Source organism: Penaeus chinensis, chromosome 35, assembly GCF_019202785.1.
Source record: "Penaeus chinensis breed Huanghai No. 1 chromosome 35, ASM1920278v2, whole genome shotgun sequence".
In the NCBI taxonomy this organism is placed as follows: domain Eukaryota; kingdom Metazoa; phylum Arthropoda; class Malacostraca; order Decapoda; family Penaeidae; genus Penaeus; species Penaeus chinensis.
The window spans coordinates 6,136,913-6,149,100 of NC_061853.1; the positions used below are offsets into that span (position 1 = coordinate 6,136,913).

A 12,188-nucleotide genomic window follows, 5' to 3' on the forward strand; every position below is an offset into this window, starting at 1 on the left:
AAGGAATATCATTTACAGAAAAAAAAAAAAAAAAAAAAAAAAATAATAATAATAATCATAGTGGTAACAATAATAAAAATAACAATAATGATCATAATGATAATAATGATGATGATAATAATAATAATAATAATAATAATAACTATATAAAGGGAGCAAGGTGTCAAACTTCAAAATGATGTGTTCCTTGAATAAATGACACCTGTGAAAAACATATATATGTATATTCAGCAGTTAGCAACAACCATATACTTAACTCTCTACATGAGCAGCAGTAGCATCTATTTTGCATTTACATGACAATATAATTTTCAACAGTACAATGATATTCCTCTGTGTGTGTGTGTGTGTGTGTGTGTGTGTGTGTGTGTGTGTGTGTGTGTGTGTGTGTGTGTGTGTGTGTGTGTGTGTGTGTGTGTGTGTGTATGTGTGTGTGTGTGATGAGTGTGTGTGTGTGATGAGTGTGTGTGTGTGATGAGTGTGTGTGTGTTATGAGTGTGTGTGTGTTATGAGTGTGTGTGTGTTATGAGTGTGTGTGTGTTATGAGTGTGTGTGTGTGTGTGTGTTATGAGTGTGTGTGTGTGTTATGAGTGTGTGTGTGTGTATATATTACTAGTTTGTTTTTGCCCCTGCTGAAATAAAAAATCTTAATAAAAAAAAGAATTACACGTGTCACATGAACTGATACAAAATATAAAAATAACAGAAGTGACATCAAGGTACATTTTTTTTTTTCTGCAAAAATTTTGTTTCTCTAATTTTATTCATCTACATATTTTTTTTTGCAAGCATGGTCAAAGCCTAATAACTTATCAGGGGGGGGGGGGGGGGAAATTCTTAGGAACAACATCATCTGTTTGCCACCACTTCCTGACATCTTCTGATGTCATCTGCTGCCTTCCGACACCTCCTGACACCACCGGACACCTCCTTGACCCCTTTTTCCACATTCTGTCACTTCCAGCCACCTTTCTTCGACTTTCACATCTACCTTCTTCCATTTGACAATACCCTGTACCACCAAGTTCCGCCTTCCATTACTTTCCTTCTAAAAGTCCGACCATGCCACCACTTTCTTGGCCCGGTCACACGACACTAGTGACTTGCCGTTCGGGTGCCAACTGCACGCCACAACACAAGCTCTGTTGGAAATGGGGGGAAAACACGTTAGGGATGAGACAGAATACTTTCTCTTTTAATGATAATCATTACTCTTCATGACCAGCTGAATTTATGAGTCTAATGAAGGTAAATTTCAAGAAAAATGCTTGTTCGACAAATTTATTGCTGTTGTGCTTATTGTGGTGAGTGAGTGCAAGTGAGTGTGCATGTTCATGTTCATGTTCATGTGCATGTGCATGTGCATGTGCATGTGCATGTGCCTGTGCCTGTGCATGTGCCTGTGACTGTGCCTGTGCCTGTGCGTGCGTGTGTGTATGTGTGTGTGTGTGTGTGTGCGCATGTGCATGCTTGTGTGTGTGTTTGCGTGTGATATAAGTGCCCTTCTCTTCAAGAATTTTATCTCTATTAATCATTCCCCCCAATAATTCTGCAACCATAAATAAAATAAATAAAAAGAACCAATAAAATATAAACATAAACACACCAAATTTTCATAAAAAAAGAAAAAGACAAAGCTTTTTCCTTCCCTCATAAAAAAAAAATACTAAAAAAGAGAGAGAGAGAGAGAGAGAAAAAAAACAAAAAAACTTACACATGTTCCCTGAGTGTCTTCTCAAGCTTGCCTGTACTGACATTCCAGATGTAGACAGAGCCGTCGCCACTTCCTGCTGCCACGTACGTCGCATCGGGGGAGAACACGGCGCGTGAGTAGTCAGCACCGACGTGGAAGCCTTCACAACTGAAGCCAAAGATGATTATTGGTATTGCTAAATATTTGGGCAATTTGGATAAGATATGCAAATTATTCATACTATCAACATTTTTTTTAACGTTCTTTACAAAATGCAGCAGTACAGATGAATCAAATGTTTTGAAATTTAAATTGCATGTCTAAGTTATCGCAAATGTTATCAACTTTGATAACAGATTCTTTTAGATAATATTCCTAAAAGGTGAGGCTCTTGACATATGACAAGGATGATTTAAAAAAAAAAAGAATACTCTCTAATATTAAACAATGCTAATATCGCATATGAAATGATAGTTCCATGTCATGCACAGTAAAATTACTAATGATAATAATTATAAAGCATATATTAAAAAAATATATATAACTGTTAAAAAAAAGCAATATCCCTGTGAAGTATCAGAGTCTCAAAAAGTCAAATGAACACAGAAGCTTTCACAATATTTGACAGAGCTGCTATCTAATCTATGGAATATTCATAAACTATACTTCTGATGAAGTACAGTTTCGAAATATAGATTACAAACCCTGTCTTGAAAAATTATCAACCTATTACTATTTTTTTAAGTATTACATGTCACCTTAATACCTTTAGAATAATTTGGCTTTTAGATATTACTACTCAAGAATTTCTGGTGAAAATTCCATGCAAATTTAGTCAATTTAACAGCCAGCTATCAAAATACTCATCTCCTAAATTTCACTAACATTAGAAAAAAGATGAAATGATCAGTGAAGACAAAGAAAGAGAAAAATACACAAAATCAAAATAACCTGGAATGAAAACAATCTACCAGACAACGAAAAAGAGCGAGGAAAGAAATGCAGGGGGGAAATAATGAAAGCTAGGAAAAGAAAGATATACGGAAAAACAGAGAAAATTAGAAAAATAAAAGTTGATTATAGAATTTGACACCAGCATTTATTTGTTACATTAAAGAACATGCTGCGGACCACTACTTACGTGAATGTGTTGACTACTTGATTTTTCCGCAAGTCTAGAATTTTCAAGGAATCATCGCGAACACAACTTAGGAGGTAAAATCCATCTGAAAAGATTCATTAAAAAAAAAAAGTCATATCATTTTCATTACCTGCACATAAAGGAGTAGAGAAATTTTTTTTTTACTATATCAATACAAAAAATACCCATATATGCTATTAGAAAAATAGTGCAGAAAATCACAGCTCTAACCTCTGGATAGACAAAGTGATGTTATCTTCCCCTGTAGAGGCACCTCATTGGCTGATTGTTCCGTCCGAGTGTCCCAGAAACGGATTTTCTTGTCAAAGTGACCCGAAATAATAGTCGTTGCTGCGCTGTCTGAGGGGACAAGGTCGTTGCAGCTCGACCCAGCGAAGATTGTTCTAATACCTGCATTGGGGAGAGAGGAGTGAAGAAGTAACCATAACTGTGGCTTGAGAAATTTATTGTATTATGGTGATGGGAGGGTGGGAGTCTAATGTTTTTTTTTTTTTTTTTTTTTTATAGTGTCTTAAATTGTATACTGTATAGATAACTATGCGCGTACAGTAAACAAATCAATAACAAAAGCAAAAAAAAAAAAAAAAAAAAAAAAGTATAAACATTCCTATTAAAAAGAAAACCAAAAGGGGTATGTTGAATGACTGATGAAGAAGGAGAACAAGGGAGGAAGAAAGACAGAAAGGAAGAAGGAAGATGGAAGGAAGGAGGAGGAATGTGGAAAGTGAAGAGGAAGGGAGATAAAAGAGAGAGAAAGAGAAAGAAGAAAGAGTTGGGAAGAACAAAAGGGAAGGGAAGGGTAGGGAAGGGAAGGGAAGGGAAGGGAAGGGAAGGGAAGGGAAGGGAAGGGAAGGGAAGGGAAGGGAAGGGAAGGGAAGGGAAGGGAAGGGAAGGGAAGGGAAGGGAAGGGAAGGGAAGGGAAGGGAAGGGAAGGGAAGGGAAGGGAAGAGAAGAGAAAGGAAGGGAAGAGAAAGAAAGGGATGGGAAGGGAAGGGAAAGGAAGGGATGGAAAAGTCTGGAAGGGATAGGAAGGGAAGAGAAGGGAAGGGAAGGGATGGGTAGGAAATGGATATGAAGGGATAGGAAGGGATAGGAAGGGATAGGAAGGGATAGGAAGGGATAGGAAGGGAAGGGAAGGGAAGGGAAGGGATGTGATGGGCAAAGACAGAAGGGATATGAAGATAAAGGAAAGGAAGGGAAGGAACAGGAAGGGAAGGGAAGGGAAGGGAGGGCAAGAATAGGGAAAGGAAATTATAATTATAATTAATAAAAATTTAGTTTTATTCCATTTATTACACTGGATATTCTTGGTGTGACATACAAAAGAGGGATCTGAACGCAGCTCAGCAAGATTGCAAGACGAGATCGCTACCGCTGCACCACACAGCACATGGAAAGATAGAAGAGTAATGAAAGCGAAAAAGGGAGAAGAAGAGTGAAATAGGGGGAATTAAATGGCTGAGGGAAAGGGTGAGGGTTAGAGGGCTCTGGAGGGGAGAGGGGGAAGGAGAGAGGTTTAGGGAAGGGGTTGGAAGGGGAGGCAGGTATTGGCGACTTACATGCCCGGCTTCTCAGGTCCCATATCTTGAGGGTGCGGTCATGGGATCCCGTCACAACCTTGGACGACTCGGACAGAAATTTGGCTGCCATGACTTTGCCCGAATGCCCTGTTAGGGTGTGCTGCGGAGAAAAAGAAGAAGAAAAAAGAATATATGGAAAATACATTAGTGGCAGGAAATATATTTTCACTGACATCATTGGAAAAGAAATTCTTGAGTAAAACACCTTTCCAGAACAACAAAATGATGAACAAAGGCTTACAAAGAAAACTAGTTAAGATATTAATAATAAAATCTGTTCTTTTGATCAACACAAACTATCCTATATACACCATAGTTTCCTATCTGGACATGCAACACTATACAGCTTTTTTAACAAAGATATCAGCATTCTTATTCATCACAAGACTACATACATAATAAATCACTACACATCATTTAGAAAATTCAGTCACAAAAAGTCATTCAACAAAACAACTCCCAACACTCACTCTTAATCTGTGATCCATGACAGTCCAGACTCGGCTCGCAAAGTCATTGGAGGCACCTAATATAAGCGATTCTTCGGCATCAAAGTCTATGGCTGTCACACCTGCATTGCTGCCGGTAAGGACTCCTCTCGCTTCAACTGTGGCTGAGGAAGAAATGCAAAACTCAGTCAGACAGTCTTTACAAATTTTCTAGCCTCACAGATAAATAAATGAATACTAAAAGGTTTTCCATAAAATACCCGCATGAATTACTATCAAAATGATTACTATGAAAGGTTATCAAATACTCATACCATTATAAAATTTCTGAGAGCAGAAAGAACCCATTTTGTATATCTACTCATTCAAATAATGTAAAAAAAAATCTTTTTTTTTTTTTTAAGAACAGAATGTGAAAAACTTGTGTTATGTCAAACAGAGGTACTTTCACAGGCACAAAAGTATATAAATGAGAATGAACAACTTCAAAATGCAAAAGATACAAATTGCGGCATTTTGATTTAATCTTCAACAGACCTACATACAATTTTGTTTATATTTGTCAAATGATTAGCTTAAATTTTGTTTATGAGAAGGATCCAAGAGAAGAATTCCAGTAAAAAGCATGTAAATGAACCATCCACTACCAACCACGACTAATGTCCCAGAGTTTGAGCTTTCTATCAGCGCCTCCAGTAGCTACAATTTTTCCCTGAGGACTAAAGCAGACGGAATTAACTTCCCCATCGTGAGCATCCTGCAAAAAGAAAGAAAAAAACAAATTTATTCATTGACTTAGTATGGAAGCCACTGCTGCAATCACTCCCTTTTAATATTGTTAAAATCATAATAAATCACTCACAAATGAATACAAGCATACCAAACCAATGTCTTCCCTCTTGATGAAAAATAAAAGGAGTAAACACATCTAATATTTTGCAAATCAAACTGAAAAGACATCAAACCAAACTTACAAATCTAAGGTAAGCCTTTGCAGGTAGGACGGCTGTAAGACATATAGGTGGGCTACACGCAAACTTGCTTTCTAAGCTAACTTGCTTTGGTTCTCTTGCTGCTTCTTTTAGTTGCTCCTCGAGCATCATCTGGCGTTTCCTGGTAAGGGAATATATGCTCAGTTCCTCTCCCATGCCTTCTATGGATATCTCAACTTGATTACCCATGAAAAACTCCATGACAAAGTGTTCTTATAACCCATGATCAGATACAGACGTTATCCCTTAGGTGTACAAAACAGAGGAAGCCCATAAATGATGTGTTGAGGAAGAGACACTGTCTTTCACTCTCTTTAAATCTGTAAATTTGACAAAAAAAAATATATTTCTTTCTATATGTTGGATTCACAGTTACAAGAAGTTAAAATTTGGCATCACCCCCTTCAAAATGGAATCACCCCATACATCAACATGCTAAAAATACCACAACATCTTTATCAGACCTTAAACAAAAAAAATATACATATATATATATATATATATATATATATTCAAAAATGATGCTGCTATAGTATTATTTTACAAGTTTAGTACATCATATTCTATAATCAAAACACCTGAAGGTAATCAATAGACATTTGTAATCTGAAAAGTATTTTTTTTTTTTTTTTTCCCCCTTCTACTTTCGTTTGCCAATAAACACAATCAAAAAGAATATTTTCACACAAGTTACAGTTTTCATATCAATGACCTGTGACAGTACTTTCATTAACTCTGCAACATATGGGCAAACTACAAAATTTACTAACTCTGAAGTACACAAATAACATGGTAGGAAACCTAAAGAACAAATAAATTGTCTTGATATCTAATAGTTGAATTTTGTTTCCTGGATAAGAAACTTTCTGTTGAAACTAAACGGCAGATAGATATATTAAATGTTCTCTGAAACCTGAAACAAGCTCTCAGATCTCTTAACCCAATGCCGCTGTGAGTTTACTTTATTAATTGTTTTTACACATAGATGGCTACACTTGTACTAAGTCACCAATGAGCCAATTACGAGTACTGCCTGTCCTGCCCGTTTACCCTTTTCCTTGATTTAAAAAATATTTTATGTTATCTTATTTTGCTGTTACTAATGTTTATAACATTATAGTAATTATAATGTCTATAATAAAAATAACATCATCGATATTCATAGATTTTAAAAAATGTTTTTCCCACCAACTCAAGGAAAGGTGAAATCAGGTAAGGTCACAACATCTACTAATGGACTCCTTTGTGGCTAAGCACTAGCAGAGCCATCAGTGTGCAGAGACATTTCACAATTTCCTGGCGGCATTGGGTTAACTCAGTATGTCCAGCTTTGAAGTACAAGACAAAGTATTGTACCTTGTATAAGGGATATGCAAAATTTTGTAGAAAATGCTGATGAAAGTAAAAGTATTTCGGAAACTTGACTTTCATGTATACAATCCAAGGCAAAACACCTGAGAAGTCAATATCTTCAAGTTTCTAACTGAATTTAGAGTAAACCTTGGTCTTCAGAGTTAAACCGCTTCCTTACATCATATTTAACATTACAACTGTTGCAAGATATGTGCCTTTAACCCCTACCATCCAGATCAAATGACCATCAAATCATGAAAAAGTTTGGCTTGAGGTGTGGGTGATATGAACAAGCTGTCATGGGAAAATCTGCCTCTGGTGATGCAAACTGGCCATCGTGAGCATTTTAGTTGAAGGCTTGGGTGACTGGAAAGACTCGACCTCAAGTGCACAAAACTCTTAGAGGGTGATTAGACTCATTTGGCATTTAGGTAGAAGCTTTTGCATTATTATCTCCATTGATGAACGAGTGTAGAATGTAATATCCATGAGCCATGACTGGAAGAGCAGCAGTTCCAGAGAGGATGCTATTTCCATGCTCTGGATCCTATTCCTGCCTGCCATGACCAGTGGTGCAAGTTGTATTACAGAAAATTGAATATTACTGTTCTCTAACTTTCTAGGTAATCTACATATGACACATTTCAGATCCAAAATTCCTTTCCCAATAACCTGTGCACTAGATCTTTCTACTTCATATTTAACTGGTACATTTGCTCTTTGTTGAAACCAACATTTTGAATACTGTCTGCCTAAATCTGTGTTCCATCATTAACCTTTCCCAAAATCATTCTCAATGTATTCAACTTTTTCAAACTGTGCATTGCTTAACAGTTTCTTGTCACAAACTGATCATAGTACAAAAGTAATGGGACCTGGCAAAAAGCTAGTCGAGCAATCTGTTACCTAAGCACTGACTTTGCTGAAAGCTTCATTATCTGTTTTATCTCTCTCAACACAACTTGACAGTATCCCTCAACCACTTTCTGATCTTGTTCAACACTCCATTTCCATTAGTGAACATCCCTGACGGTCTTCCTTTACAACAGTCACACCCTGCCGTTTCTGACCCGCACGTGAAATGAGCAATCCATTTAAAACACCAGTCTTCTTTGTAGCCATTTCTCCACACCCTTATGTCACCATCAGTGTTATCCCTCATCTTGCACACACGTTTCATAAGGAAGTCAACAACAGCCATCCCTTTCATGGCTTTTTTGGAGCTAAAATAACTAAAGAGTTCTTGACTATGAATGAACTTTCACCAAGGCATTACATTTGCATACTTCTCTTATTTGATATTATAATAACCGAGAAGGGGTAAGACATTCTTGTCGCATGATGATTTTTAATTAATATTTTGAATGCCCTCTGCATATTGCATGATACAGCTGTAGACCTATTTACTCCTAAAAACCTACATGTCATCATCTCTGAATAACTTACTTCAGTGCTGTGTCATTCTCCAGGTTCAACTTCTCTGCATCCTTTGCCTTCTGGGCCATCCAACGGTCAATTAACTCTCGGTTCTCTTCCTGCAGTAAAAACAATCAGATGAATTATCTCTTATAAATACATTGAAAGTAGAAGTTCAAAATACCAAAAAGATGTTTAAGCTAATATCAAAACTTTTAATTAAATATATAACCTCCTTTTATGAATGGGTTACATGCGAATCAAATATTTTTTTCTTGATCAAGAAAGAAAGACATAAAAAGAAGAAAAACACAGATATTCTGAAAAATAAGGAGATAAATATCCTGGATCAAAATCTATAGCTAATGGAAGAGCATGAAGTAAATTCCATGCTTAAATGTTCTTTCAACAATGCAAAAAGAAAGCATATGAACAAAACAAATGATGTTCATACACTCATGAGAATACCTATCTTCCTATTTATATCCATCCATCTATCTAGCATCTATACATTCATCAGTCTCCTTATCTACTTATCTACAAATCTCAAAAAATAACAAAATAATATAAACAATAATAACAATTCAGCAGACAACTTCTATACCTGTGCTTTTCTATACTTGTCTTCCAAGGCAGTGAAGGCTAAGTTAAGCGTCTGGTATTCATCTCGCAGGACCTGGTTGACTGCCTGGAGATCTGCAAGTGCTGATTCTTTAGCTGCTAATTCCTCTTTGAGAATCAGGATCTCTGATTCATACTCAGCTAATCTGGGGCGGGAGGAGAGAGAGAGAAGGAATGAAGTATGCTAAACATGTGAATACTATATTCTTTTTCCTATTTGGATTGGCTTCTTAATGTGATTACGATGAAATCTGGCCAAGGTGGGGTTTATCAGAAGTCACTGTAGATTGATGATGATTCTCTTTACTGTAAAGTTATTTGAACTCCTATTACTTTCACTTCATTATTTCCTAATTACTACATCACTCTCACTTGTCAAGAAAGTGAAAAGTGAAAAATTCAAATGATTAATCTTTCTATATTATTTACCAGGACTTGCTTTTTATTTACTATAGACAGGCAAAACCGATGGCCTACGCCTGTGCAATCTAAATCTAACTAAAATTACAACTCAGTCTTACTTATTTTCTTTGGTTGCTAGTAATTTGTCACGTTCCTGAAGGCACTGGTTTAACTCCACCAGCTGCTGGGCATTTTCACCCTTTCGTCTGTGGAGGTCAGTTAATTCTTCTTGTAGCTTATACAATTTCTGTTCCAGCGCCTGCAACATTCCAATGGTAACTGAAGCATATGTGATGATGTTGGAGTGTCATAACTGATTCTGTAACACCAGCTCCATTTCTTTGTGATATAAATCATAGATACTGATATATTTTAGTATTATAATAAATACATAATCTTAGGATTCAAAATATTAAGTAAAATAGTATACTAGCTGTTGAATGTGTCTCAAACATAAATGAGAAAGAAAAACTGATTAGACTATCTGCAAAGCAATACACTACCCTACACATACACACACACACACACACACACACATATACACACACACAGTCTTATCACACCCCTTTTTGGCTATATTAACAAGCTAATCTAGTTGCATCTATTTCATACAAAGCTGTCTTTCACCTTATGGGTTCCACAAACCTGAACCACTTGCGAGGAGGCACCCGCAGCAGCAGAACCGGCTCCACTGCCCCCATCCCCTCCAGCTCCTTTACTGTGTAAGTCTGAGTTCTCCTGACGAAGTTTCTCATTTTGAAGTGTTAGCTGTAGGTTCTCTGTTCTCAATAATTCACTCTGCTCAAAGAGCCGATTATCTGTGGAAATGATAGGATACAGTAATTTGCATAACTACTTTCTGTTCTGGAAATGTTAATAAAAGACATTTTGCTTGTTAGAAAATTATAGCATTTCTGCTCTGAGATATTAATTATTACATACATGTGCGCACTCACACACACACACACACTATATATATATACATATATATATAAATATATAAATACAATAAATATATAAATATATATATAAATATATATATATATATATATATATATATATATATATATATATACTATACATGTATATAAATATATATATATATATATATATATATATATATATATATATATATAAATATATATATATAAATATATATATACTAATATATATCTATACTATTTTATATATATATATATATATATATATACATATATATATATATATATATACATATATATATATATATATATATATATATATATATATATATACATATATATATATATAATTTATAATCATAACCAATTTCATATGATGGAATAAACTGAAATAATACTTTTATCCTGGGGTAATATGCAAAGGCCCAAGACTTGACCACCTGTTAGGAAATCTTATTACAGAAATGGAAATTTGAGAAACAATTTCTAGTTCCTTACATCTAACCACCACAAAGTACATTGCAGGCCTTTTCAGCTATGATAAAGAAGAGGTAACCAGTATAAAAAACAACATGCAAAGCATATGATTTCAGTAGTGATCAGCAAGTACACAATTTGTTGCATTTAAGCATTTTTCAAATGTGTTGCCATGGAGTTTAATACAATCATATATATAATATTTCAAATCTAAGTCCTTGAAACTTTATAATCTCTGAAAAAAAACAGCATTAACTGATAAAACTTTGGCCTCTATTGTAAATCTATATCTATCAGGCTTCTTTTTAAAGGGAAAAATGAATACATAATCTGACTACGCCTTTATCTGGAATACACTAAGCTGCGTATTCTAACCCATTTGGAGGTGGAAGAATACAAAAAGCAATAGTTAACTTTGCTATCTATAACATGACAAATGGTAAAATTTTGAGAAACTTATATCACATTCAAATCTCATAAATAAAAGAAAGGAGATACCACTGTTTCCCCTGTCCATTTGACTGTTGAAATACCCTTAAAACACTCATTCCAAAACAGCTACTTTAAAAAAGGTCAAGCAAAATAAAGCTTTCAATTCTGACATATGCTCTATCATCTTCCCCTGATTTAAAACCTAATACTTAATCCCCTCGCACTTCCCTTCCAATAAAAAAAATACAAGCATCAAACGCCACGAAATTAACAAACAATCGCAAAAAAATAAGGAACGAAGGTAAGGCGGAAAGGAAAGGTAAGGGCGAATCTGCGAGTCACTTCCCCAAATACGACTAAAGCTCAGTATGCCTCTTTCCTCGGCCTCTCTCCCTCCCTCATCCCTCCTACTTACGCAACTGGATGAGGTCGTTAATATTCTCATACTCCTTTTTATTCCTTTCGCGTAGTTTCTGGTATATCCTGTGCCTCCAGTGGCCCTCGGAGGCTTTATTCCAGCACAGAGCCATCCCACGACGCCTTCGGGGGGATGTTTTGGGTCGCTTACACTCGCAAAACGAAAATAAAGGGGGGCCGCCTCCTCCCTGGCCCCTCCTCTCTCCCTTATTTCGCGTCGGGGAGGGGGGCAGTTGGGGGTTGGTTGCTAATC

General features: G+C 35.9%; 1 protein-coding gene across 1 annotated transcript; it reads right to left on the reverse strand.

The window, feature by feature from the left end:
• Positions 1 to 510: 510 nt before the first annotated feature.
• On the reverse strand, positions 511 to 12,072 carry LOC125044282 (autophagy-related protein 16-like). The gene is made up of 13 exons (XM_047640871.1): positions 11,934 to 12,072; positions 10,314 to 10,486; positions 9,788 to 9,927; positions 9,250 to 9,412; positions 8,676 to 8,764; positions 5,859 to 5,997; positions 5,536 to 5,641; positions 4,906 to 5,048; positions 4,415 to 4,535; positions 3,066 to 3,245; positions 2,835 to 2,919; positions 1,715 to 1,861; positions 511 to 1,142 (listed from the first exon to the last, which is right to left on the reverse strand). Exons 1-13 carry the CDS (start codon positions 12,046 to 12,048, stop codon positions 1,049 to 1,051), a joined length of 1,695 nt encoding a protein of 564 aa, XP_047496827.1. The 5' UTR covers positions 12,049 to 12,072; the 3' UTR covers positions 511 to 1,048.
• Between the last annotated feature and the right edge of the window lie 116 nt (positions 12,073 to 12,188).

Bases quoted from the DNA above. Each gene is read 5' to 3' on its own strand.
- LOC125044282 (XM_047640871.1), bottom strand. From the start codon at position 12,048: ATGGCTCTGTGCTGGAATAAAGCCTCCGAGGGCCACTGGAGGCACAGG. The intron at 9,928-10,313 runs GTTTGTGGAACC...GGAATGTTGCAG, and splicing joins CCTCCTCGCAAGTGGTTCAG to GCGCTGGAACAGAAATTGTA. The intron at 9,413-9,787 runs GTAAGACTGAGT...CTCCCGCCCCAG, and splicing joins CTAGCAACCAAAGAAAATAA to ATTAGCTGAGTATGAATCAG.